Source organism: Lathamus discolor, chromosome 3 (assembly GCF_037157495.1).
Source record: "Lathamus discolor isolate bLatDis1 chromosome 3, bLatDis1.hap1, whole genome shotgun sequence".
NCBI lineage: Eukaryota > Metazoa > Chordata > Aves > Psittaciformes > Psittacidae > Lathamus > Lathamus discolor.
In genome coordinates this window covers 17,232,984-17,259,783 of record NC_088886.1, presented here as the reverse complement: position 1 = coordinate 17,259,783, position 26,800 = coordinate 17,232,984, and the positions used below count along the sequence as shown (strand labels likewise).

General features: G+C 58.6%; 1 protein-coding gene across 2 annotated transcripts; it reads right to left on the bottom strand.

The window, feature by feature from the left end:
• Window positions 1-605: 605 nt before the first annotated feature.
• Window positions 606-26,800, bottom strand: LOC136011653 (diacylglycerol kinase beta-like). Of its 2 annotated transcripts, XM_065673797.1 has the most exons (25): window positions 26,545-26,800; window positions 21,121-21,352; window positions 19,526-19,602; window positions 18,325-18,490; window positions 17,237-17,476; window positions 16,555-16,725; window positions 16,140-16,189; window positions 15,500-15,574; window positions 15,277-15,396; window positions 14,136-14,253; window positions 13,870-13,958; window positions 13,311-13,427; window positions 13,075-13,173; window positions 12,831-12,944; window positions 12,679-12,752; window positions 12,474-12,548; window positions 12,300-12,385; window positions 12,004-12,093; window positions 11,475-11,635; window positions 10,276-10,340; window positions 9,213-9,303; window positions 6,285-6,486; window positions 4,740-4,860; window positions 4,589-4,649; window positions 606-4,049 (listed from the first exon to the last, which is right to left on the bottom strand). In XM_065673797.1, exons 2-25 carry the CDS (start codon window positions 21,185-21,187, stop codon window positions 3,951-3,953), a joined length of 2,628 nt encoding a protein of 875 aa, XP_065529869.1. In that variant the 5' UTR covers window positions 21,188-21,352; window positions 26,545-26,800; the 3' UTR covers window positions 606-3,950. The 2 variants fall into 2 exon arrangements, with proteins under 2 accessions (XP_065529869.1, XP_065529870.1); XM_065673798.1 differs by lacking the exons at window positions 14,136-14,253; window positions 15,277-15,396; window positions 15,500-15,574; ... (5 more) ...; window positions 21,121-21,352; window positions 26,545-26,800 and having other exon boundaries at window positions 13,866-13,944.

Sequence of the window (26,800 nt, the reverse complement as noted above, 5' to 3'; positions counted from 1 at the left end):
ATGTCCTTGCTGCTCAGGGATCATTCCTGGGGTGCTCTGCTGGCATTCTCACTTCCCCTCTGCACACAGGCAACCCGGATTAAATCACCACTGGTAAAATTAGCGGATGACACATGGGCAGGTGGGTGACAAAACCTGGGCTGGGGAACAAGGCAGGCTGCTGAGGACATGCGGGTCACTGCAGACTGGGGCACAACCAGCGACCCAAGGCAGCCACAGCCTCAGCACCCCTGGGGCTCTTGCTGCCACCCAACAGAGGGAGACGTGATGGAGGCTGAGTGCAGTGGTGGGGCAGGGGGGTGGGAGGCCACAGATGTGCCTTGTGAGGAGCTGAAGCCCCCAGAGAGCCAGGGCTGGGAGGGGGGATGGCAGCCGGCACCTGCTAAAATTAGAGCCCACTCATGGGGAAGAAAAAAAAGAGATCTAAAAACCTGCAGGCTCCAAATTTAGGCCGTTGCAGCTCCCACTGAGCATTGCTCCATTGCACTGCTGCTGCCAATACCCCTTCGGCCCCAGCACCCCAGATCAGGCACCTCCTGTTCGGGATCTCAAAGGTGGGGACCTCATGCCTGGAATCAGGGAACTCCAGTGCACACCAGGACAAGTATTTCATCACCATCTTTATTTGAGGCAAGCCCACAGCAGTCCAGGTGTACACGGCAACATGCGCTACGCTAAGGACACCATTTCCATGCAGGCAACCACAGCTATGCACACAGTGGGAGGACAGGGCTGGGGCTGGGAATGAGGTTCCCCAGCTTTCAGGGGTCCCCCAGCACTGGCACCAGTGCCTGGAGCTGGGGGTGGTGTGTGGAGGCTTCTGCTCCATCCTGTGGCCTTCAAGGGATCAATGGGGCTGAGCTGGGAGACACCAAAGGGGACAAAGGGTTCAGAGCCTCAAGTTTCCCTCAGCCACATCTCTGGAACTAGGACAGCCAAGCCAGCACCCCAGCTCGTGCGGATCCCCTCCTGGGTTGGAGACATTTGCACCATTAGACTGAGGAAGTCAGCAGCTGCCAGACCCATTGAACTATGGCTTTGGCATGATGGGAGGGGATGGAAGCTGCATCTCCCAGGGGAGGTGGCAGGGACCGTCTCACTGATCACCAGAAGGGGTCTATGGGAGTCTTGTCACTCTTGGCAGACCGGTGCTGGAGTGTCCTTGTTCCGCTGGCTCAGGGTGCTGGGCTCCCCGTGCCCTTAAGAACACGTCTGAGTGCTCCCTCCTGACTTCGAGCTCAAAGGAATGCTCTTCATCTCTAACACGCTGCCAGACCCCTGGGCGCAGTCATGGTGCCTGCTTGCTTCCCCTGCCTCTGCCACCACCAATGGCAAACAACAGCAGAGACCGAAGTGCTGCTCTTTGTCCTAAGCCAGCAAACCATGACCGGGTGCAAGGAGCAGGTCTGCTGTGAAAAATGTTGCTGAGTCCATACAGGCACTTTCTAATTGGAGCCTTGGGATAAAACCCTGGGTTGAGGCTGAGCGGGCAGGGAAATGGATCCAGATCCGCTGCTGTAAACGCTGCTGACCTCGTGTGTTGTCATCCCATGGATCAAACCTATCACCCCACCTGCTGGCAAAGTGCTAGAGATCACAGAATGGTTTGGGTTGGAAGGGACCTTAAAGCTCATCCAGTTCCAACCCCCTGCCATGGGCAGGGACACCTTCCACTAGACGAGGTTGCTCCAAGCCCCACCGAACCTGGCCTTGAACACTGCCAGGGAGATGGCTGAGGGTTCTTTCACCCACCCCAAGCAGGGGGCTTCCAGGCACAGCTGCTGCTGCAGAAGGGCTGGAGAAAAGGAGGCTGCTGGTTTGTGGGACACGGGGTTTATTTGGCCTAGCTCCCGTATGCTTTCACCTGGGTACACATTAACAGCTGCCCCGGGTGAAGAGGCGGAGGGTGGATTTACACTGTGGGTGGAGTGTGCTCATGCACGGCTCACAGCTCTCGTGAGCTGTGGCAACCTCTGTGCTCCACAGCACAGGGCACCCTCTGTACTACTCCTCAGCTACCACCAGCACTCTGCTGGGTGCTACCCTGCAGCGAGCACCTGACCCCAACTTGCCCTGCCTGGTGCTGGTGCCGAGGGCCGGAGGAGGGGGAGCTGTGGCAGCCCACTGCAGCTCCTCCTGTGCCCTGGCTGAGAGGAGCACTTGTGGGATGGAGCCTGGCTGGGGCTCCCCTGGGGTGCTGCCACCTCCTCCCTTGTGAGCAGGGCCCTATGGCTGCTATCAGAAAGAGCACACACACGGCAGCACTGCCCCTGCCTGGGAGGGTGACCAGCAGCTCTCTTCCAGCTCACTGTTCACTCTGAAACATAATGAGAGCAGCACGCTCTGCACAGACAGGAGGATGCTATTGAATGGAGACCTGCAGCGTGAGGTGGGACCAGCCACTGCGTCACTGGGGAGGATAAGGTGACTTGTTCCCTGTGGCAGAGACGTAGTGCGGACAGGCAGTGGTTTTCCTGCCTGTGGCAACATCCATGGGGCACACACCGCTCCTGGATTCATAACAGCACCACAGGGGCCTCCACCAGAAAGGAGGCAGCTGCCTGGGAATGGGGGCTGATTGGGGAGCTGGGCATCCCCCACACAAGGGCCACTGCAGGAGGCAGCAGGTGCCTGCAGAAGCAACCAGCAGCTCTTCCTGTGGGCTCATCCTGCCTACTCCTGGCTGCTGGAAGCAGCGCGAAGCAGGTCACACAACCTGATCACCACGGCCTCCGTGCATTTGCCCGTTTTCTGGTCCCCATCACATCCTGGGAAGCTGCATCCTGTGGTCTGTCCCCAAACATCTGGTGAGGGACACGTAGGAGATGACACCGAAACCTGCCTGTGCATTCCAGCTGGGCTCTAGCAGCCGGCATCTGCAAGGCTCCTCAGTTTCAGGGTGAGCTGGGGACCTGGCCATGTGGAAACTGAGGTGCAACAGCTCTCCCGTGCTCCCTGCAGCCATCCAGGAGCGTCAGAGGCAGCACAAATCACCACTGGGAGAGCACAGGCCTGGTGAAGCACATGGGGAGGACATATAAAAAGGGGGGACGACACACACTTCCAAGTGAGAAGAGCGTCTGATGTCTGTCCCCAGGATCCCTAGCCCCTGGGGCAGGCTGGCAGGCTTTAGGAGAGAGGAAAGTCCTCATGGAAGGAGGTGCCATGGGGGACAGCCAGCAGACAAGGGCAGTGGCGTTTGTGTCCAACCTGGGCTCATAAAAAGAAGGTGGCCCCCGAAGTTGCCCCAAAGTTTGCTGAATACTCACATCAATATGAACACGAAGCCCAGAGCTGGGGCATGGGGGGGTCCCAGGGCTGACAGCTCCCCCGAAATCCCATTTTTGCCGTTTCCCCTTCAAAACACAGTCTCCTCCCATCCATCCCACGCCTGCCCCTGTGGCCCAGCCACCATCTGTCCCCAGCCTGTCCCACGCCTCGCGGCTCCCAGGGCAGCGAAGGCTGCTTCAAACCCGTCCCAGAACAGTGGCTGAAGGCAGGGCAGAGACCGTCTCCTCTAGGCTAAGAAAATAAATAACTCCTCCGTGTGCAGGGGCTGGTGGACACGAAGCCAGGGCAGCGAAACATGGAGCGTCCTTCCAGAGGGCTGGAAATAAATAAGTGAAGCTCGGCCTTTGCTCCGGAGCACGTTCCTCTGCAGCTCTGCTGGGGCGGGCGTCATTTAAATAGAGGGAAAGGAACCCCAGTCCCGGCGCTGCGCTGGCAAACACGCTCCCTGTGCGCCGGCCTGCCCTCGCCCCCCGCCTCCATCTGCCTGGAGAAGATGCTTGTGGTGGTTGGGAAGGAACCTCCGAGACCTTCCTAGGACAAATCATCCCTGCTGGGCTCGGGAGGGAGTTTTCTCTCCCTGCCACAGAGCAGGGATTGGGGGACCCCTGCACTGGGTGTGTGTCCGGGAGCCCTCTGTGCTGTGGCTCTTTGCACACTGCTTATTCTCGAGTTCGGTTTCTTCTCTTCAGGAAGAAGAAGCTGCTCTTCTGGGGGGGGCCCAGCAGCATCGGCACTTGGCTCTTATGTGTGATTTTGACCTAAAAGAGAAGTGAAAACCCCAGCTCATAAGGTGGTCCTGGGCTTTGAGCCTCCCTGGGCACCCCCAGCCCAGGGACCCCACAGAGCAACCTCAGCAAGCTGGGAGCACCCAGCACCGGGGCGAGGAACCGCACTGCCCCACAGCTGTGTCATTAAATGTCATCCCACTGCATGGGAGTAACTGCTCCAGAATCACGTCCAGGGATGGGCAGAGGATTTCTCCTCTGTTCAAGCTGCCTGCCAGATGGTGGGGGACCACACTGCAGCCCCCCCAGAAGGCATGTGGCTGTGCCCACCCACCCTGCAAGGAACAAGCGTGTCCCTGTCCCCGTGGCTCCCATGACTGCTTGCCATGAGTCCATGGCACACTGTGGGCTACCCACCAGCAAGCACAGGAGCCTTCCTCCAGAGGCTTTGCCACACTGTGTGGGGAGCCAAGGCTGCCCACCATGCTGCCAGTCCCTGCCTTCCGCATCCCATCATGCTGCCAGCCCTGCCTGCCCCATCCCAACACACTGCCAGCACACTGAGGACTCACCGTGCAGGATGGCTGCATCCAGGGCTCCCCATCCACCTGCATGGGCAGCAGCTTGGATGTCCTGCAAGGTGCAAATAGAGGGAACACAGGATGACACAGGCACCAGCTTTTGCCACCAGCTGGGTGCTCAGCTGGGAAGAGTGACAAATACCTGATGGTGACAGATGAACACTGGGCCAGCCTCTTCCCAGCACTCTTCAGCCCCGTGTAGATCTGCCCCATCTCCATCGCACCCTCCAGCCCCACCACCTCCAGGAGGTGGTCGCTGAGGTCTGCAAGAGAGAAGGATCACAGGTGGTTCCCCTGTGTCTGGGGATCCCCCACCTTCTGCCATCATCTGAAACACTGGGGCCGCTGCCTGCCCTGGAGGGCACGGGGGCTGGTGACACTGGGGGGATGTGTCCTGGTGTCTTTCATGCCCTGAGACCACTGAGCTCAGCATTCACAGCATTGGGCAGTGGCAATGTCCAGAATCTCTGCAGCAAAAATACTCCTGGTCTGAAATAGTGCCCAGCCCTGTATGGCTGCAAGGAGGCAGCCCAGATACCCCCAGCCCTTTGCTTGTTTGCATTGTTGTATGAAATGGTGGCAGACACCTCTCCCTGGGTGCTCTGGAGCACTGCAGCCCCACAGGAGCAAGGATGCACAGCAGAATCCTCACTGGGAGGGACACCAGCAAAGGTGCTCCACACCAGGGCAAGTAATGGTCTCTCGCTCCCCACAGGGTCCTCTTTCACCCTTGGTGGAACCCCCCCAGGAGAAGCCCTCTGAGTCTGTCCACACTCTCCTACCTACTGGCGATGTGCCCAGGAGACTGACCCCTGCCTCTCACCACCTCTGGAACAGGCTTTTGCCCTGTCCTGCTCCCTGCTGCCCATGGCCTGGAGCCGATGACTGCCTGGGATGTTCGGAGACACCCCGACCCTGGCAGCCATGCTGCAGGGGGGCAGTTTCCCACCCCAGCCGCAGGCTGCAGGAGGTTGGCAGGTGGAAAATACGGGCCCTTTTCCTATTTTGCTGTGTGCTTTCTAACCCACTGCTCTGTGCTGGGGAGCCCTGCCAGCACTTCGGGCTGCCTGCACCCCACACGTGCGCCTGGGGACAGTCCCAGTGGCTGCAGCAGCGGGTGCAAGGTGCCAGTGGGGCACAGCCTGGGTCCTGTGCTGTTCCTGAACTGCCCCCCACTCCCCCAGCCAGGCTGGCAGAGCTGTGTCGGAACCTGGAAAGATGCTTACTAAAGCCCTCGGTGCCAGCTCTGCAGCTCTGCTTCCAGTTCCTCCTCTGCGGCAGCGCCTGCCTGCCAGCCACAGGGGAGCACCGGGGCTGCCCAGCCTCATGCCTGCAGGTGATGGGTGCCATTTGGAACTCCCCTCCCTATGCCGAGCATGGTCACCAGAGGGTGGGAGGAGACGTGGATGGCCAGGCATGGGAGCCACGGCCTCTCTGGTCACCATTGCACAGCATGACCAGCCCTGAGAAATGGGATGCAGATGGACAGAGCCATCCTCCTTCTCCAACTTGGACAGATCATTGTTGGGATCACACCGTCCCCCCAAAAGACACCAAGACAGTAGCAACCCCTCCAGTGCTATTGCTCCAGTGCCACGTACCCTGAGCCCCAGCCAGCACTGTCATATACCCAGCTCCCCTGTGCCAACCCCACACATCCCAGTCGTCCCTGGGCTCCACTGCTCACCCTGCACGCAGAACTTGAGGTCCTTGGCGTCGGTGACCACTGTGGCGTGCAGCTTCTCAGGGACCTTCTTGCCTAACCGGCTGTAACCACGCTGCTTCTTGGTCTCACCCCAGAGGTTGGAGCCGCCGTACATGCTGGGGATGTTGAGGACAGCGATGCCCTCCAGGGACGTGTTACTCAGGTCCAGCACGGTCCCGTCACACTGCCGGGCGCACAGGCAGTGTTAGGACACAGGGTGCCCAGCACCATGGAGCCCAGCCTCCTCTCCCCACCTGCACAGCAAAGGAGCTGGGCTCCCCAAGCACAGTGGATCTCCAGGTCAATCCTGCCCCAGGGTGGCTGGGGCTGGAGTTGCAAACAAGTATCTCCTGGCTTTGCTTTTCTAGGGTTGACAACAACCACCTCACTTTCCTTGTGCTGCTCTCCCCTCCATTCAATATGAATTGTACTGCACATCCCAGATGGCAGCTTTGAAAAGCAAATTCCTATGAGACCACATGAAACCTTGGTTGCACTCAGTGCTACAACCCAAAATAGGAGACAATTCCACCTTGGCCTCAGAGAAATCTCCATCCAAGCATCTCCAGCACATGCTTCCTCACCTCCCCTTGTTCAAACTGACCCCAGAGAATCAGAAAGTTTGGCTGCCCAAAACCTAACTCAAACCAGTTATCTTCAAGTGCAATCTGGAAACTAGAAATGAGGATAGAAGGGAGCGATAGGGAAGATGTCAGAGATAAAAACGGCAGGTTTGGGAGAGAAAACTGCAAGCCAAGCACACAGAACTGGTACCCTGGGCTTCACATCCTTACAGCAGGTCTGCACAGCTGAAAATTCCCTGTGAAAGGCAAAATATCTGTTGCCTGCGGCTTTCCTACAGGCCTGAAAGCAGCAGCCATGGAAATGCATTTCTTAACTTCAGGTCTTCTCACTCTCGTGCTACCCAAGTGATGCTGGATCCCCTTTCTCGGTACCTCTGGAGGAAGCAGCTGCTTTCCCATTCAACTGTGTTTTCTCTGAAGCATTTGTATTCTCCTTTATGCAACTCTGCCTGCCGCGCTGCGCTTCAGCAAACAGCAGCACTTTTTATTCCTTGCATTTTGGTGATGCAATGGCATTTCTACCCGCTCTTGCTTTGACAAGAGGAATGCAAATGGGCTGGATGAACCCCTGCTGCTGCTTTGGCTCCAGTCGTTTTCCTCTAGCAAAGAGCAAAGGTCTTGAGCTTATTTTTGCTACCCTCTCTGCAAGCGCTCAGCGTGCCAGCCACAGGTATGTGGAGCTGGGTGCACACACGAGCAAGTGTCTCTTGTGCATTCAGATCTGCTCTGCCTCCTCGATGCTCCAAGAGCTTATTTTTAGCCTTGTGTTGAAGGCAAAATGCAGGAATATTCTGGTTTGGGAGTGAAAAGCTGTCTCTCCAGAGCTTGGAAAGACTGTGAATCCTTTCGTTCTCAATACATCTTAATGATATGATGATTTGTAGGAGAAGACCCTAACTCTCTTGATACTGAGCAAGAGAACTCCGATTTCCCATTTTCCCATCCCTAGCTGAGCTGAGCGTCGCTCCCAGCTGCAGGCATCCTTCCTACCGACCTGGCCATAGTGGGACAGGAGCGACTCAGGGCTGCCTGGGCTGTGGGATTTCCGGGGATGCTGCGGGGCAGACAGGACCACAGCTACCCACGCACGCAGGGAGCGATCACCCCCTGCCTGTGCCCTCCCCTGTTAGCGTGCCAGCGCGCTACAATGGGCCCTTTGAGCAGGGGCAGCTGACGGCACGCTGGCAGCGATGCTGGAAGTCGAGATTTGCAGCTGGGGGAAAAGCAGATTCATTTCCAGGAGCTGTTAGGGGAGCGAGTGCCAATTTCCAAAACAAAACTGCCGTTTCTCTGCAAGGCTGACAGTTGCCTGGGAGCGGGGGGGAGGACAGGCTGCCGCTTTCAACTTCAGATCCTGTGGGATTAACGCTTTCCTGCCGGCGCAGCGCAGCTGGTGATGCTTTGGTGGGGAGTGTGCGGGCACCTCACAAGCAGTGGAGGGCACCTCACGCCCATCTCCAGCAGCGTCAAACCCCACAGATGTGGACTTCCTGTGCTGTGGGACATTGGCGTGTGGCTGGAGAAGGGGGTGAGACATTCGTGTCCCTCCCCACCAGCTGCCAAGCGTGCAGCTACTCCATAAGAGCTTTGGGAAGGGCTGAAACTCCCCTCAAGCCAAAGCTGTGAAAGGGTCATTTATCCAGGAGTGAGAAGAGGCAGAAGTTTACAGCAAACATGGCCCAAACCCCCCAGCACGAGCAGAGAAATGACAGCGCTCGTACCAACCATGAACCCTCCTCCCCACTATAATTAAAGGCTGTTTCCATGTCATCCAGAGATTATTCCAGGCACGCTCTCAAATACAGCTGGAAGGGGGGTGGAGGGAATACAGGGCTATTCTTCTGCCTGCAGCTGGCCAGCTCTGCAGCGTGTGCCATGCAGTGAAAGAGTGAGTCCTGCCAGCCACGGCATCCTCCTGCCACCCTAAGGGGTCAAAGCTGCCATGGCACCCACTCCCCAAACCCCCAAAAGCCCTGACCGAGGGACCCTGTTTAAGCTGAAATAATGAATTTGAGCTGACAGAGGGGAGATTTAGATTAGATAGGAGGGAAGGAATTCTTCACTATGTGCTGAGGCCCTGGCACAGGCTGCCCAGAGAAGCTGTGGCTGCCCCATCCCTGGCAGTGCTCAGGGCCAGGTTGGACAGGGATTGCAGCAGCCTGGTCTAGTGGAAGGTGTCCCTGCCCATGGCAGGGGGTTGGAACTGGATGAGCTTTAAGGTCCCTTCCAACCCAAACCATTCTATGACTCTATGACCCACAGGTAACATCTCCCAAAAAGCCTTTGTGCCATGGCTGGAGCAAGGGACCTTCCCAAGGAAACCTACCTCCACCTCAACATAGTCGTGGAGCTTCTTGCAGGTGGCTGCAAAGGTCTCCGATGTCCCGAATTCGAAGTACCACAGCTTGTTCTTCATTCTGGGGAACAGACATGCATCAGCATCCCGCTTGGAAGTGGCACTTTACCCCATCTGCCCACACCCCCCAGGATGGGCTGCCAGAACCTTTCTGGAGCTGTTGTGATGGGGACCTGTGGCATTGATGGGGACACAAGCAATTGCGGGGAGGGACCACTGGTGGCAAAGCCCCAGGCAGTTGTGCTGTGGGACAGCGGGTGGCTTGGGCAGACCCGGCTCTGACACCCTGTGGAGGGGAAGGATGGGGGTGCTGAATACTCCCTCAGCATGAGACAAGGGTGGTTTTATCTTAGCAGAGCTGACCATGGGCTGCTGCCTCTCAACAGGGCTGCCAGGGTGGGGTACCCCATGGAGGGGATTTCCCCCACCTCAGACCCTGCCTCATACCCTCCCAGCACCTGCCAGGCAGCCCCTGACCCCTGCTCATCCCCTGCATCAATCGCTGCGCCAGGCTTCCAGGGGGAGCTGTAACCTCTGGATTTCAGAGCAGACAGATGCTTTGGTCCATTTGGGGTTTTTCTAGCAGGTATTTATGAACATGGGGATGAGGGTCACAAGCCACAGCTCCTGCTGCCATCACACCGTTTCCATGCACCCTGAGCACAGCAGGAGCGAGCTGCAACCTGCTGCCTGCCCTGCCCTTACTGCCTGGCCTGCTCATGCCAGTTCTGGAATTTGATGCTAATTATAAAGCATGAATGAGCGTAATTGGGTGTGTGTCCAAGTCTGAGCAGCCTGCTACTGCTTCGTGGGGCATGAAGGAGCACCCTGGACCCCCACCATGCCTGTCCCCTAAGGCTGGCTGAACACCATGCCATGTCCTCAGGGCTGCTGACAGTCCCATGGGGAGAAGGGCAAAAGGAGCCTGGTGGGAGGCTGGGAAGCTCTGGCACATCCCCTCCGCATAGTGCACGGCAGCAGCAGGGCATCCCCCTTCACCCAGCTTTTGGAGGGGCCTATGGGCAGCCCTTACCTGCTGTTGAATTTCTCAGGGTGCTTTTCTCGCATGACATGGAAGCGGTGGGCGATGGAGGCATCCTGCAGGGAGAAGGAGCGCAGAGAGGCTGGTGGCACAGCAGGGAAATAGAACCCCCCTCCGCCCCCTATGGGCACAGGCCAGGATAATGTGGGCTCAGGTCAGCTGCTGACCCCATGGCACATGCTGAGACGATGGAAGAACCCTCGGCCAGGCTGCTCACAGAGTACTGAATGGATGTGGTGAGATGTAATTAGTGCACTTGGCTTCCTTCCCTCATCATAGGGGCTCTGTATGAGAGTGGATGCTGGGGAGGAAGGAAGGGCTACCAGCAGGGCAGTGGGCTCTGGGGACACCCCAGGACCCTGCTCCTGGCAGCTCTGCCCTAGCAGCTCTCCTGAAGCTCACTGCATCCTCTACTCTTCAGGGTAGGGTATAAGCCTGACCCGAAAGCTGTCACCAAATGCCACCTGCAGTGACATCCCCTGGCATAAGGCAGGAACTGATGTGAAACTAGAAGCACCCTGCAGCACTGCTGGGTGGGCAACCCCCACCATGATGGTACCGTTGGCACACATGGTCAAGGCCAAAAATGCTGCAAGCCCCTGGGAAGAGCAGTACTAGCCCGTTTGCCATTCCCCCAAAGCCCTGCTGCTCCCAGGATTGAATGGCATCAGGAACCAGACCCTGCTCCTAGGAATTAGCTCAGGGATAGCTCAGAAGTGAGCCAAGGATGGGTCCAGAAGAAGACAGGATGAGCCAGTGTGGGGGCTGGCATCCCTAGAGTGTTCCCACTGAGCTGGGCCACTCCAGCAAATTCACAGAATCCCAGACTGGTTTGGGTTGGAAGGGACCTTAAAGCTCACCCAGTTCCAACCCCCTGCCATGGGCAGGGACACCTTCCACTAGACCAGGCTGCTCCAAGCCCATCCAGCCTGGCCTTGAACACTGCCAGGGATGGGGCAGCCACAACTTGGGCAGTGGGAAATGCCCCTGGGAAGCCACTGATCTGGCTGGGTTTGAAGCTGTGGCTGTGCTGGGGACCCAAGTGACAGCTCCTGTGCTCCCCTGACCTCCCGTGTTCTTCCCTCTGCTTTGCCATGGTTTGGGGGACTCCAGCGTGCCTCGCATTGTCTGGGCACCAGTGACTACCCCTGCACTGTCCTCAAGGCCCAGCCCTACCCTGTGGTACTCACCACTCCGATGGAGAAGTAGTTGTTGATGATGGTGGATGGGACAGGGTCTCCGTTGGCTTCCCTGTCACTGGGAATGACGTCTATCTGCCAGCGGTCCAGCATCACCTCTGTGCTGTGCTCAATGTCTTTCAGGACCTTCATCAGGTTGCCTCCTTCATAGCCTGTAAAGGAAAGAAGATGGGCCTTGAGGAGGATGAAGAAGGATGAAGGGGGGTGCAGCCATGTCACATGGAGCTATTTGGGTGCTAAACACCCAGGGGAGCCGGTGGCTGGTGCTGTAGCAGCAGCGAGACGCCTGGCTCTTCCTTGCAGCAGTGGCAGAGATTTCAGCTGATGGCACAGCATTCCCAATGCAGGTTTAGAAAGCAGCAGCAGATTTTTTAGGAAGCACCGTCAGGAGGCACCAGGGCTGAGAGGCACCCCTGAACCTTGTCCCAGGAGCCCGCCCAGCCACAGGACAGCACCCACCCAGCCACACCGCAGTGCCCACAGACCGGCCACCCCCTGTGCTATGCTCGCCCAGCCTCACCTCCTCCCCAGCGCAGGCACCGGGCCAGGTCATTGCCCGTTCCCAGGGGCAGGATGGCCACCGGTGGGTGCTTTGCCAAGTTTGCCTTGTCTGCAAGTCAAGAGGAAAGAGAGGTTTGGGCTGAAAGGGCTCATTCCCTGCTCTTCTCCATGTCCCTCCTTGGATGGCAACCCAGGGGTAATGCTGTTGGCAGGATCCCCATCCCCTGTCACACAGAGAATATCAGGAACCTGCAGGAGATCACCAAGAACACGGGTGGACGATGCTCCGTGGGAGCACAGCTGCCCCTCATTCACCTATGCAGTCCAGGATCCAGCCGACTGTGCCGTCCCCTCCACAGGCCAGGACGCGGAAATCTGGAGTGTCCCGAAAGAAGCTCAGCCTGGAGAGAGCCAGGAGAGACAAGGGGTGATGTAGGGGAGCAGGGGCCAGTGGGAGGGGGCAGAGGACTGGATGCAGCATCTCCGTACCCTGGCGCAGGCCCGCCGCGGTCCAGGTTGTACACTTGGCGCGGGTTGAGCAGGTAGTGGAATTTCCGAAGGACCCTAGGAAAAGGAGAGGTGTGAGGGATGCTGCAGAGGTGAGCTGCCCTCCGTGACAGATGCCTGGGCAGCCTCAGGGACTGGCAGCCCCTGATCCTAAGGGAATACTGTCCCTGCGCAGGACGCTACCTACCGCTCCCCTTGCCTTCCTCCGCTCTTGGGGTTCACAAGCACCAGGAGAGGATGTGTCCCCGGCCGCGGGCTGATCTGGAGGGCAGAAAGTGCCACTGCAGGGCTCGGTATGCACCCACAGCAGAGCTCATGGTCCCCGCCGTGGGAACCTACCTGCAGTCCTTGCCCATCCACCGTGCTGGGGTTGAACCTGAAGCCCTGGCTGTCCTCAGGGTTGGTGCTGGCAGGGGAGTCGCTCTCGGATCTCCGGCAGTGGGACTGCCTGTCCTTTGGGGAACAGAGGCGCGGATGCACACGCCACCCCGGGAAGGCAGCGCCAGCAGCTGGGGAAGGCGGGTTGGCCACAGCAATGCCCTGCCAGGTCCCTGCCACCCAGCAGCAAGGAGGGGGCACTTACCAGGACAACGGGGCAGATGTAGGAAGGCAGCAAGATGTGGTCCCGCAGCGGACCCCCATCACATTCCGGCTTCACATGGGAGGCACATTTGTTGTGGAGCTGGAGGGGACAGGAGGAAGGGAGGTTGGGCCAGGGACACACGGCCATTTCCCATCTGTGAACCTCTCCTCCCCATGGCCAGCTGTGCAGGGAGCACTGCAGGGTGTACCCCGGCTCCAGTGCACCCACATACTCACAGTGATTTGGCACCAGACGCAGTGCAGGCCAGTGATGCCCTGGTAACACTTGATGCTCTTGTGGCATCTGTCACACTTGACGGGAGAATTGCCCTCGATCCATGTGTGCTGCATCACCTGCAAGGTATAGGGGGCACTGCAGGCACAGCACCCACTGACCTTCAGCCATCGCCCCTACGCTGCTGCTGTGGTTCTGGAGGGTGCTGTGCCGTGCAGGGATGCTGACTGATCCAAAACAGCCCCTCACATGGCCACCTTCCCTCCCTGCTGCTCCATGCAGGACATCAGGGACACCCATCTCCACCTGAAGCCATGTCAAACCTTGGGGCTGGTGTCCTGCAGATCCCTGGGGACTGGGGATGGGATCTACCCTCCCAGGCTCTGGACGCTGGGAATGCCTGCGAGCTGCTGCCCAGGACCCAAGAGGCAAATCCCATGGGAAAAGGGCATACGGGAAGTGGGCAGCAGACAAAAGGGCCTGCTGCTGCCGGTGGTGCTGCCTCTGGGAGAGCTCCAAGGGAGACCGACCAGCTCAGAAGTGCACCGGCCACCTACTCACGCTTGTGTTTCTCTTGGACTTCACGTAGGTGCTGATGCAGGAGGCGATATCTTTGGACACGCACCTCTCGTGGACGGTGTACTTGCAGACTGGCAGGAGAGAAGAAGGTGGTGAGCATCACACCCCAGCATCCCCTCCCCACTTACCCTGCAGCACCTGCGGGGCTCAGCACTGATGGAGACTAGTTCCCACCTCCCTGTGGCACTGGAATGGGGTGGGAGCTGCCAGCCTGGGCTGCAACAGCCTGGCAACAGTCTGTGACTCACAGGAGCAGCAGAGGCCCTGCTTGCGGACCCCCAGCAGCATGGTGTGGCAGAAGTTGCAGTAGGCAGGTTTCTTGAAGTGCTTCAGCCTCCAGGCGTGCTGCCCATCGTCCTTCGCGTTCTGCAGGGCAGGAAGCAGAGGGTGAGGGGGCGTCACTGCCCTGTTCTGGGGGTCCCCATTCACTCAGCCTGCCACTTCCATCAGTTTTTTGTTCTGGAAAAGCCCCCAGTGTGTTTGCAGTTCACACCCAGCTGGACCACAGGCTCCCCCTGCTCCCTGGTGCTCCCATCCCATCCCTGCTGCTGTATCCCCCTGCTCCCTGGGCATGTCCAGCTCCTGGCACTCCTGGCACCAAGCTCCAGCTCTGCACAGCCCCTCAGCACAGCCTGGCTCCAGGGAATCTCTGCTGGTGGCCAACAGGAAGGTTACTCCACATGTGGGGATGGACCCTGCCACCACAGGGTGACCAAACCAAGCCTCCTAGATCTGGGTCCAGGCTTGAGTGCTTTGCAGAAGCCACTTAAAATTCCCCATTTTCTTGAATGTTGCTAGTAGAAAACCTGCCCTCCTGACTCTGTAGGAAGTAACTGCCAGAAGGAACACCATGGAGCAAAAACATGGATTTTCCCTGCAAATGATTACCAGTAGCAAACTATGGCTAGGGATGCACCTCGATGAAATTAACTCCAAAAGGGTGAAACAGCAACAGAGCAAAATAAGGAGAGGTCCCAAACCACCCCTCCTGTTCTTTGAAGCTTGCACCAGGAGAGGAGCTGTCAGTTTACATGCTCATCTTATTCTTTGATTAAATATTCATCAAACAGGAGTACGCTGTATTGATGGTGGGGAGCAAACCCAGCCTGCTTGGGCATGGCAGCTGGCAACAACTGCAGCTAGCTCAAAACTGAGCTTGTGAAGTTCTGGGGGGTGAAGGCTGCTCAGCAAATACAGGGTGAGGGTGTCTGCTGAGACCGGGGAGCAGGGGTTGTGGTGCCAGATGGGTGCATAGCCTGTTGGCGCAGGTATGGTCCCTGCATGGCCTCCATTGCCACCCTCCTCTCCCGCTGCAGCAAGTCCCTGGCTTTCCTTCTGGAGTGGGCAGCACTAGATGTGGCCAAAGCAGGTCCCTATGTGGGCACTCACTGTCTCCATCCCTAGAAGGACCAGCAAGGGGATGGTGGTCATGCCTCCCCGGATCCACTCCTCCAGCGTCACGGTGCCATCATGGTCGTAGTCAATCTCCTCCATCATTGTCTTCAAGATCTGGAGGAGGGAGGAGGTGCAGTGTCACGGTGATGCTGCCTGCGAGCCGCGGCTGCTGCCTCCCACAGAGAGCTCCTGCAGCATCCCCAGCCCAGGCACTCACAGGCTTCAGCTCAGTGGAGTCCCACTCCAGGTACTCGGCCACATGCACCATCTGGTTGATGATTCGATCCAGCTCCTGAGCACAGAAAGACATCGGTGCCTGGCACTTAGGGACAGCTTTGGGCACGAGCAGCGTGTCCAGCCTCAAGCCCCCAGGTCTACGTCCTGATACACCCAAGTCCACCCCAGACTCCCACCCACACAGGGGGTCAGCAATTCCCCACTTCTCAGTGGGTGCTGGGAGCTGCTTTCTCCTCTGCAACCTGCCATAAGATCTGCAGTGGGTTTTCCCCTCAGAAAAGCTGCTCTGACAAAGCAGATTTTTATTTGCAACAGGTTTCAAGGGCAATACCCAAAGGACAAAAAGGAAACTCCCAGGGAGGGGTTTGTGCACGATTTTTCTCTTCTGAAAGCCTGTGACCTGATGTAGAGCTACAGTTACTGGTGGGTGGATTCTTCTACCTGCTGCAGAGCTGGCATGCATCCCCCAGTCCCACAGCAAATGCTGCTTCCTTCCTCCTCCCTTCCTTTACCCCTGTCTAGCTTTGAGCACCACACCGGGGCAGCAGGCACCCTGACAGCAGGCCCTGCATGTCTTCAGACCCCCAGGTAGGCTTCTCCTCTCCCAAGGGAAGGCTTACCGAGCTGTCCAGAAGGCCGTTTCCATCAGTATCATAGAGGCGAAACATAACTGGAGGGGAAAAAAGAAACCGGCTGCCAGTTACACCCCGGTCCTGGGGCATCCCAGACAGCCAGTGCTCAGTGTCAGGGCTGCTGGGGCTCTGGGATGGGATGGGACCTGAGCCCCTACTGTGCTGTGGGACATTGGGACATTGGAGCAAAGCCATACGCCCCCAGCTCTGTGTGTGTCACACACGGGTGCCAGCAGGAGGGAGCAGAGAGGTGAAGCTGAGCAGTTTTCTCAAGTGGTTTTAGCGTTTCAGCATTAAAAAGTGAGCAGGAACATCCCTCCCCACAGCCCTCCTTAGGTGAACCCCCAGCAGATCCCTCCAGTGATGTGTGACCAGCATCCCATGGCTCCAGGGTCCCACTTACACTCCAGCTTGTCCTCAGCCCGTCCCCTCTCCAGCAGGGACAGGTAGCAGACGATGTCCTTCAGGTGGACCACTTGTGCCAGGGGGGCGGGGGGCTGTGGGGGGGCAGCTTTCAGGGAGCTGTGGCTCTTCCGCAGGCTGAAGGGTAACCTCTTCTCCACGCCTCTCGTGCCTGTGGGCAGGGAGCGGGGGATGAAGGCCAGGCGCAGGGCTGGCCATTAGCGCCAGGAGCTGTTCCCAGCTGGGACGTGGGGCTGGCAGCACTCTGGGGCAGGAAGCCATTTATTGTGATGCCGGGGCCCATCGCAGGAGCAGGGCTGAACACTGCAAGTTGGCCCCTGGCTGCAGACCCTCACATCTCTGGCACTGCGGGTGTGGGCAGTGAGAAGCCATGGGGACACGCTCTGCTGCGGCAGGCGCGGGGCTGGAGGCAGCCGTGACTCACAGCTCCAACCCCCCCTAGCTAGGAGCCAGGTAATTGACTGGGAGGGCTCTACCGGATGGGGTCAGTGGCTCAAGTTTGCCAAGCAAAGGTGTCCAGATGCCAGCAACCCGCTGATTTTGGAAGGTCACCACCATCACGCCGGGGACCTGACCAGCTGCACCGCCGGGGCTAGGTGTGGGGTTCCGCAGCTTGGGAAACCAGGAAGGGCTTGTCCCCACGGAGCCCCAGCCAAGCTCACCTGGTGACTGAGGGCTGAGCAGGGACCCGGAGGAGATCTTTGAGGAGCCCGAGGAGTTGTGAGCAGAAGGGGTGCCAGTGGTGGACTTCTGGGAAGATGACCTCGACCAGCTTGGGGAGGCATTGGGGATTGATGCCGGTGTGAGGGATGATGGCTGTGGCTCAGCTGCGTTGCTTTGGCAGCTCTTTGGCTCTGGAGTGTGTCGTCCTAGGGCACTTAGAAGCGATTTCCCATTGATCCCTGCAAAGCAGACAGGCCATAGAATGGTTTGGGTTGGAAAGGACCTTAAAGCTCATCCAGTTCCAACCCCCTGCCATGGGCAGGGACACCTTCCATTAGACCAGGCTGCTCCAAGCCCTGTCCAACCTGGCCTTGAACACTGCCAGGGATGGGGCAGCCACAAGGCTGGTCACTCATCCCAGGTTTTTGCTATCCCAGAGCACGCTGGCATCCTGGACCCAGGGCTCTCTGAGGGGCACCACAGCCCTCGCAGGCTTCACCCTCCTGCCTGGCCCAGCAGTCTCCAGCAGCGCTCCCACCCCTGAGGACTGGCCAGCCAAGTGCTTGGGACCAGGCGGGCAGGATGCAGAGCCCTGCCACCTGCCAGAGCTGCTCTCGAGCCCCAACACTGCAGGCAAGCACCCGGGGAGGGTTCTCCCTTTTCCTTTGCAGTTTATAGTCCTTTCAGCAGAGGTCTTCATGCACTGCAAATCCACCTGGGCAAGGGCAGGGGGAAGCTGGATGCCTGGCACAGGTCCCCTGCTCTGGGTGCATGCGCATACCAGTACCTGTGAGAGGTGCACAGGCCACCTTGCTCTGATGGAGATGCTGGCATCAAGTGACTTACAGGTCTGAAAGGGAGGAATCAGTGCAATGGTGCCCTGTGGATCTCCAGTCCAAGCAAAGCTTTTGCCGGCCTGGAGCAGTGGAGGCCCCTGGGAGCCCATCCATGGGATGGGACAGAGTGTGCTGGCCTCGATGGCACCCACTTGCCCGTGTCACCCTACAACCTCTGTCCCTATGGGGTAGCATGGGAGAGAGCCCAAAGTGCCATGGCATACCCAGCTGGGTGGCAGGGGCTGGCTTACCAAGGGTGTTGTGCTGCGAGACACTGGGGCTCTGGCGCTGGGTCTCGGGGGAGGCTTGACATATCTTACGCTTGAAGGAGGTGAAGAGGTGTTGGCAAAGCTCTTCAGGCACGTCTGCCTCCAGGTAGGTCTTCATGAAGAGGTGAAAGCCCTCATAGTCAATGGGCTGGGGAGCAGACACAGAAGAATGATGGAGGGGCCCCAGGCATGCCATGGGGGTGCAGATGCACCAGTGGAGGGTGGTATCCGGGATCCCTCTCGCTGGGCACATCAGCTGCAGAACCCTCCCCAAAAGCAGCTTCCCAAATCCCAGTGGTGAGATATAAACTAAAGAGACTTGGAGGCAGCAGGGCCAAACATCCCCAGTGCCAGCTGCCTGCGGGGGGTTCTGAAAGCCTCCTGCTCCCCCTCAGCAGGGCACGGAGCAGGGGGACTCTCCAACCCACCCCCAGCCCTGGGGACTATTGTCCTCCCCAGGTCTCCTCGCCTCCTCCTTCCCTGCTGGGCATCCTCATCACATCAGAACGTTGCCTTCCTGATGGCTTTTGTGGCCCCAGCTACAGCGAGGGTCCTGTGGTGCCCTTCAATATCGGGGTAGTTTTGCTGCCCCTCCTTGATGCATTCAGCCCACTGATTTTTCTCACTTTGCCTCATTTCAGTGATTATAGCCCCTGTGAAAGGCTCTGTCCTGCTGACACATTAATAGGTCTCTCTGAAAGCACCACTTGGAAAAAATAACCCCAGCCTTCCCCAGGCAAGAGCAAGAACACATGGAGGGCCTTCCCTCGTCCCACGCTGGCAACAGCAAAATCATTTGCTTTTGGGGGAAGAGAGACAGAAAATCCCTTCTGGCTTCTGCCTGGCAAGGAAATGCCCCAAAATGCAGCTCATGCATCTCTCTGCAGTGCTTGCAGCCAGCCCTGGACACCAGCATGGCCAGGGACTCCTGGCAGCAGTGATGGGATGAGGTACGATGGCCGCACAGCAAGCCTGCCCCTGGGATGGCTGGGGAGGAGGGAATACGTGGCTGGGAGCTGGGAAAGATGCTCCCCATCTGTAAAAGCATCTTTCCCAGTGCTGGCAGCATGGTCACAGGGAGAGGCGGGAGGTGGACAGACAGAATGGCTGCTTTTAGCCGAGGGAGCTGCGCTAGGGAAGCTGGCAGGGTGCTGGGGGCAGGCTGGAGGGGACAGGACCATACCTGTTCGGGGTTGTACTTCGAGAGGATGCCATCCCCGTGGAATTCCTCCAGGACATCCTTGAGCTTCTTGGTGGAGTCTGTGGAGACAAAGGCATCACACAAGTGAGATCCTTTCGCCATTAGATTTGAGAATCTCCTTGGAGAAGAGAAGGCTCCAAAGAGACCTTAGAGCAGCTTCCAGTGCCTAAAGGGGCCAACAAGAAAAAGAGAGGGGCTTTTGACAAGGGCCTGCAGTGACAGGACAAGGGGGAATGGCTTTGGGCTGACAGAGGGGAGATTTGGAATAGACATGAGGAAGAAATTCTTCCCTGTGAGGGTGCTGAGGCCCTGGCACAGGGTGCCCAGAGAAGCTGTGGCTGCCCCATCCCTGGCAGTGTTCAAGGCTGGGTTGAACAGGGCTTGGATCAGCCTGGTCTAGGGTAAAGTGTCCCTGCCCGTGGCAGGGGGTTGGAGCTGGATGAGTTTCTAAAGCCCCTGTGAGGACTCCCATCCCCCTGCCACTTCCAGACCACCCTCCTGGGGAGGAGGCAGCTGCCCGCCCTGCAGCCTTGCTCGCCACACTGTGATTAACAGAATGACAACAGTGAACATGAGCTCAGCGTTACAGATGGTGTTTTATGGTCTGTGACTCAAGAAAGGCAGGATGAGATGCAGACAGCGACGCTACGCACACACCTCTGCCTGCAGCCCTGCGTTCCTGTCTGGGATGGCGGGCGGGCGGGCGGGCAGGCAGGGGGCTGGGAGCTGCTTGCACTGGCTTGTTTGAGCTGGGAGCCATGCCTTCCCATGCTGTCAGCCTCACCCCAGGGATGTGCAGCAGCCCTGAGGACAGCTCCGGGGAGGTCATGGGGACCCCTTTGCCTCCAAGTCCTCTGCTGCAGAAGCCCGCTCACCCCAGGGACACGCTGCCTCTGCCAAGCAGAGATTTTACACCTCCTCTCCCTTTGTGCCATGGTCCTGACTGAGCTTTCCTGCCTGTCCTGTCCTGCTCCCCGGCTACATCCCTTCGCCATCGCCTGCTGCAACAAGGACGCTCACACGCTGGCTCTCTGGTAGGCAGGACCTCAAGGACCCGGTTTCAGGTGCGCAGGCTTTGCCTGGGCTCCCTCTGCAGCCTCTCGCAGCCCCAGGACCCCACCGCACCACCGCCAACCTCCTCTCTTGGCAGGAGCTGCAGGAGAGGGGCTGCTCTGCAAAAGCGCTAAGTGAAACTGCCGCAGAGGATTGGCAACCTGAGGCGAGCCGCGGAGCAGCTCCACGTGTTTGGGAAAAGCCAGTCTGCTTTCCTCGCTGGCATTTTGCTTCACGGACGAACGTGGGAGCTGGCCGCCTTCGGAGGGACCGAGCCATGCTCACGTGTGCGTCCGCCAAAGCAGGGGGGCTGGTGCTTAGCGGAATTCTCCAGGGAGCGCAGGCACAGGGCCCCTCCTGCTGTGCCCCACCGTCCGGAACCTTCCCAGCCTCCCCATCCCAAATCTAAAGAGTCATCTGCTTCTCCAGGAGGACACCAAGGATGTGGGGGACCAGTCTGGCACAGGTCAACGGGCCTTTAGAGCCCCCCATCCCTGTCCCGGGGCGATGCGCAGGGCACTCACAGTCCGTGTACTGCTGGAGCTGGGTGAACTCGGCGGGGCTGAGCGAGATCCACCCGCCATCGCTCATCTTCAGGCAGCAGGGCCCGCTTTGGGGTGGCCACAAGCTGCTGTACTTGCCGTGCTGGGCTGGCTTGGTCACATTGGCACGGTGAGGGGCGCAGGGGGCTCTTGGCCAGCTGGCATCATCCCACTGAGCGTGTGGGCAGCAAATCCTGGATCAGCGCCTTCCTCCCTAGAGCAGGATAGAAAGAGAGGAAGAGTTCAGCAGTGCCCGGCTGCAGCAGGGGTGGCACCATGCAACCAGCAACAGCCACAGCTCCCGGCGGCTGGAGGACGTGTCTCAATAGAGCCAAGGCAAACGCCACGTGTGGGGATAGGAGCTTGTTGCCTTATGTACCACCGGTGTTTTCCAGGGGAACCCAGCATGACAGGAGCAGAAGGAAGGACACAACTAATTAGAGAAGACGCAGCGCACAGAGGCAGGGGGGCTGAATGAACGGAAGCTCCCAGCTTGTGCCTCTACCTCTGAAGCTGGTGGTGACCTTTAGCTGGATCCACCGTGGAGAACCATCATGAATTAAAGTCTGTGTTCAAAACGGGATGAGAGGGAAAAACCTGTGTTGTAGAGGAAGCGCCCCTACAAATGGCCCTCTCCAGCCCATCCATGTTCAGGCTTCAAGAGTTACTAGCTTCTCCACTTAACCAAATCAGTCATGGGGAAAAGACAGCATCCCGAGGAGGTGCCTCTCTTCGGGGAGCAGATGAGAGCAAACTGATCTTGATTTTACAGCCACTTCCCTGCTATATATTGGCTCCTGGTTTTCACCAGACTGAGCTGATGAGAAAGAGGAGCAAGGGTGAGCTGGGAAAGGCCACACGACTTGGGGTGATGCCTGGGGAGGACCCGCACCCCCAGCGGCTGGCTGGCCTGCTCATGGTGCTGTTCATTTGCAGGAAAAGGCATTTGGCAAAGGTGAGCAAGTCATTTTGGGGAGCTGCTGGGTCCCAGGTGCCACACCAAACCCACCCGGTGTCCCTAGGGACATTTGCATATGGGGTGCACCAGGGACAGGCACTTATCCCAGGATAAGTCTCTGTCTCTGGGACAGACCTCCTTCACCTCAGCCACAAAGGGAAGCCCCAGGGTTGGCAAGGAAATGTGACCACCTTCATAGGGCTTTTGGGACATGATTGGGGGAGATGAAGACAGGCTGAGAGAGCTGGGCTTGTTCAGCCTGGAGAAGAGAAGGCTCCAGCCAGACGCTAGAGCAGCTTCCAGTGCCTAAAGGGGCCAATCTGGAGAGGGGCTTTTTACAAGGGCCTGTACTGACAGGACAAGGGGGAATGGCTTTGGGCTGACAGAGGGGAGATTTAGGTTTGATTTTAAGAAGAAATTTTTCCCTGTGAGGGTGCTGAGGCTCTGGCACAGGCTGCTCAGAGAAGCTGTGGCTGCCCCATCCCTAGCAGTGTTCAAGGCCAGGTTGGACAGGGCTTGGAGCAACCTGGTCTGGTGGAAGGTGTCCCTGCCCATGGCAGGGGGTTGGAACTGGGTGAGCTTTAAGGTCCCTTCCAACCCAAACCGTTCTGTGATTCTGTGATCCCCTGAGATGCTTCTGCTGCTCCTGCCCAGCACTGCAGGGGCACAGCTTCCTCAGGCTGAGGGGGATGATGCTGTGTGCTCATGCTGCTCTGCGCTTGGGCACTCATGTGGGGACAACACACAGCTCTGAGGGAAATGCCACCTCTCCACCCTTGCCAGGCCCTGCTGGCCCCGAAGCATCTTTCCTCCAGCCTGTGGCCATCCCAGCTCACCCCAGCAGCTCCTTGTCCCCGTGCCACCAACCAGGGAGAGGCTGGACACAGCTATTAAAACACTTGTGTAGCTGGGCCAGTAAAAACCACCCAACGTCTTCCCACACTGGCACCGGTTTTCTAGGGATCTTCATCCTGGGAAAAGGACAACCAGGAGCACAGTGTTTCCACCTTTCCAGGATGAAGGGTTTGTCCCAAGTATTTCCGAGGCTGGTCCAGAAGAACTGTCTGTAAGTAACCCTCCAGGAGCGTACACTTTCTGTTTCCTGGCAAGTGAGCTGTTTTGTTTGACCAGAACCTATTCTTTATCCTAAATTTACACAAGGAGAGGCTGAGAGAGCAGAGCCAGCGCAGCCTGCACAAGAAAATGCAAAGGGGGGTGACTCCTGGTTGGCTCCAGCTGCCCAAAGGAGTCCCAGTGCACCAAGCCTCCTGCAATGGACAGCAGTGAAAATATCCCTTGCTCGTTTTAGTGTTGGGTTATGGGGCAGCATGAAGCAATAGAAGTAAAGTAAAGCGGAGCCAATTGTGCCATCCCAAGGGGCTTTCCCCCAGCAGTTGCTGGAATAACAAATGCCACTTCTGGCACGTCAGCTTTGGCTTTCAGGAAGGGCAGGGAAAAGCCTCCTTAGGAATCCAGCTGCTCGTTCGGTCGCCTTCTGAATTGTCAGAGGCAAATTATGTTCTATTAAATCAAATTTGCCTCTCTCTAAAAATAGCTCCCTGCTAGCATTAAAAAGCACAGTGGACTACCCTGCCTGAAAGCACCTCCCGGGACATGGCCCCTCTCCCCTCCTCGCTCCATGCCCACCAGCTGTGCATGTGGGCTCTGCCATTCTGCTGGCATTGTCAGCACGGCGTGACTCAGGATGGCTGAAGTGGAAGGGGGAGGATGGAAAGGGGGGAGCTGGGAGGGCTCCGAGCACCTCCCAAGCCTTCCCTGGGGATTAGCTGGTGCCAGAGCCCTCAGGAAGCCCCTGCGCACATGGAGCATCCTGCCTGCCCTGGAGCTGGGTGTGGGAGCTGAGGGATGATGGAGGAGGCACCCTGGGGAGCATCGCCGGATGCGGGCAGAGGTGCAGCTCGATGGGAGCCAGGGCCCGGCCATGTAGGGCCTGAAACATTCACATCAACAAGGGTAATGCCAGGTTGAAGCCGGGGATGGACCAGTCCCCAGTGGGGCCCAGGCAGTTGGTGGCCAGGCCAAGCCTTGGACAGCAGGCACGTCTTAATATCCATGACAAAGGGCTGCCTGTAGGCACCCCTAGTGTCCAGGGCTGGGGTGCTGCTGGGGACAATGATGGGCGGGCAGAGGAGCTGCTCTTCCAGCCAGCCGCTGCTTCCCATGAGCCTCCTCAGCCATCCCTGGCCGCTTGGTGCTGCTAAGGACAGAGGATCCAGCTCCTGGGCTGCTCCCCAGCACACAGCACAGTGCCATGGGGCTCGCCACAGATTTGGGAGGGTTTGTGCTGCTGGCATCCGCCTGCCCCCTCCAGGACTGGAGCTACCGGAGACCTCATTTTACCCAGTCTGGGGCAGACCAGCTGCGGGCAGTGGGTAGGACGGCAGCGTCCAGGTGCTGGCAGAAAAGCAGCCACTCTTGCAGAGCCTCCTTTGGCCAGCTCGGCAGGAGTGTGCTGATGGCCATGGGAGATTTCTGCTTCAGATGCCTTTTGGGAAGGAAAAACATCAGCTCCTCAAGCTTCAGGAGACCGTGCGAGGAGGGAGAGCTCCCGCTGTGCATATGCTGCACGCTGGCACGTGCGGAGGCTGTAGCTCTCCAGTAGCCGTGGGCACAGCACAGCCCAAAGCCAGGCTCTTGCCTGCATCCCTTGCTGGGCCTGCTGAAAGACAGAGTCACTCACAACAGTTTCTCCTGGGGCAGAAGCCCCGTGGGTCCCTGCATGAATGGCATTTTCCAGCCCGCCACATCATTTGGGAAGATCAGCCTATTTTTGTGTTGGACTGGGGAGAGGCCCCTGAGCTGGTGGGTGGAGTGTAAATCCCTCCTGTCCCACTGCAGCAAACAAACCCCTACCAAGTCACGCTCAAACTATTTTCTGCAATGACAGGGGAACGCACTTCTCTGCATTTTGCCAGCCTGAGAGGACACTTGGGATGTGCTTTTTCCATCTTCCCGCCTGTTGCTCTCTACACATTCCCTTTGCCCACCCATCCATGCAGAGCCACATGCACACATCTGCCAGGAGCACCTTGCTGGGCCTCTGTGCCCACTCCGAGCTGCAGGGCATCGCTCCCTGGCAGCTTTCAAGCAAGAAAACAGCATTTTGCTCAGAGGTGCTCCCCTCTCCCTGATCGCTGTGTTAAAGACAAGCAAAGAAGAGACATCTGCCACCATGACCAGCTCTTGCATGGCGAGTGCTTTCTCCCACACAGCTGGGCAGTGACACAGGAGGAGGAGGGTGGCCTGAGGTCAAGCTGCAGGCATACCGACTCCCAACTGGGAGCTGGGACAGCGGGGACCCAGCACAGCCAGTCCCTCTCCATCAGCCGCCAGGGCCAGGACAGCTCAGCTCTCACCCCAGGGACACCAACAACTTCCCGACTTACTCCTGTTGCCTTTTTAGAGAATAATTCTGCTGGCTGCGTTCGGAGCAGGCTGGATCCAAGCTAGGATGCCTTTAGAGTGAGACCTGTCCCCTCGCCACCTCCCGGGCATGTCCCAGCCAGACTGGCGTTTGTCTTGCGGGAAAGCCCCTTCCCACAGGAAGGCAGGGCTGGCAGGGAGGCAGCGGCTGGCCCCCACAGCCTCGGGGCTGAGGTATCCTCCTCCTCCATCACTTCACACCTACAAACCCAGGGCTTCCCGCTGCTGGCACAGGGAAGCTCTTCCTCTGTCCTTGCAGGAATCGTGCGGCAGCAAGTCCCACAGGTTAACTGCACCTCGCATGGGATAATGCTGCTTTCCAGGAGCTTTGAAATACGTTCCTCTGCCCTTTCATGCCCTGAAACAACCTGAAGAACAAGTTGCAGACAGCCTCTTGCCGCAGGCTGGGCATGCCGAACACCTCCTCAATCCTCCTGCCCTCCAAAGCAAATGGCCCCAGCAATTTTTACTTAATGAGGAAGACACTAATGAGCTTCCCCAGCCCGGCAACGTGGGGGGAACAGCTGACTCGGGCTGTTTCTCTGCCAGGCAAAAGGGTGTGTTGTTTTATAGCAAAGCTGAGAACCAACACACGCTAAGACACCGGTGAAGACCACACAGCCTCCCCGGGCTGTGTTAGAGACTTGGTGGAAGCCATCTTCTCCACCTTGGGGCGGACAAGAGGATGCTGCCCCGTCCTTCCCGACCCTTTAAGCAGCTTTTCCCACGGGCTCCCCCCCTCCCTCGCCCCAGCGCTGCTCCTCTGCTTGAACGCCTGTCCCCTCCCCACAGACCGCTTCAAACCCGACCCAAAGGCCTCGGGACGGGATCGGGACCGGCTCCGAGGGCACGGGGCGGCAGCGAGCGCCGGGCTGGGCAAGAGACGGTCCCGCGCGGGATTTTTGCCCTCGGAAGGGGATGCCCGCCGCGGGTCCGCGTTGTGCCGTGCGTCCCCACCACCCCGCACTGCCGCGCCTCGCGTCCCCTCGCCGCTGTCCCCTTACTTGGCGGCAGCAGCGCGGTGCCATCGGCGGCGGCCGGCGGGACCGGCCAGGTCTCTCCGGAGAAGGCGGCTCCGCGTCTGCCGCTTACCGGGCTCAGTGAGCAGCCCGGCAGCTCCCCGCTCCTCGGCGAGGCGGAGCCGGGCAGGGTGATGCGGAGGGATGCGAGCGGGCCCGGCCCGCTCCGCGCCGCTCTGCTCCGCCCGGTCCGCCGGCACCGGCGGGCGGCCGGCAGCAGGAGGAAGAGGAGGAGGAGTTG

What these genes read in the sequence shown, in the direction of transcription:
- LOC136011653 (XM_065673797.1), bottom strand. Translation starts at nt 21,187, where the DNA reads ATGAGCGATGGCGGGTGGATCTCGCTCAGCCCCGCCGAGTTCACCCAG. An exon ending in ACTACTTCTCCATCGGAGTG is followed by an intron (nt 10,341 to 11,474) that starts GTGAGTACCACA and finishes TTCTCCCTGCAG; the next exon opens with GATGCCTCCATCGCCCACCG. An exon ending in ACGACTATGTTGAGGTGGAG is followed by an intron (nt 6,487 to 9,212) that starts GTAGGTTTCCTT and finishes TGCGCCCGGCAG; the next exon opens with TGTGACGGGACCGTGCTGGA.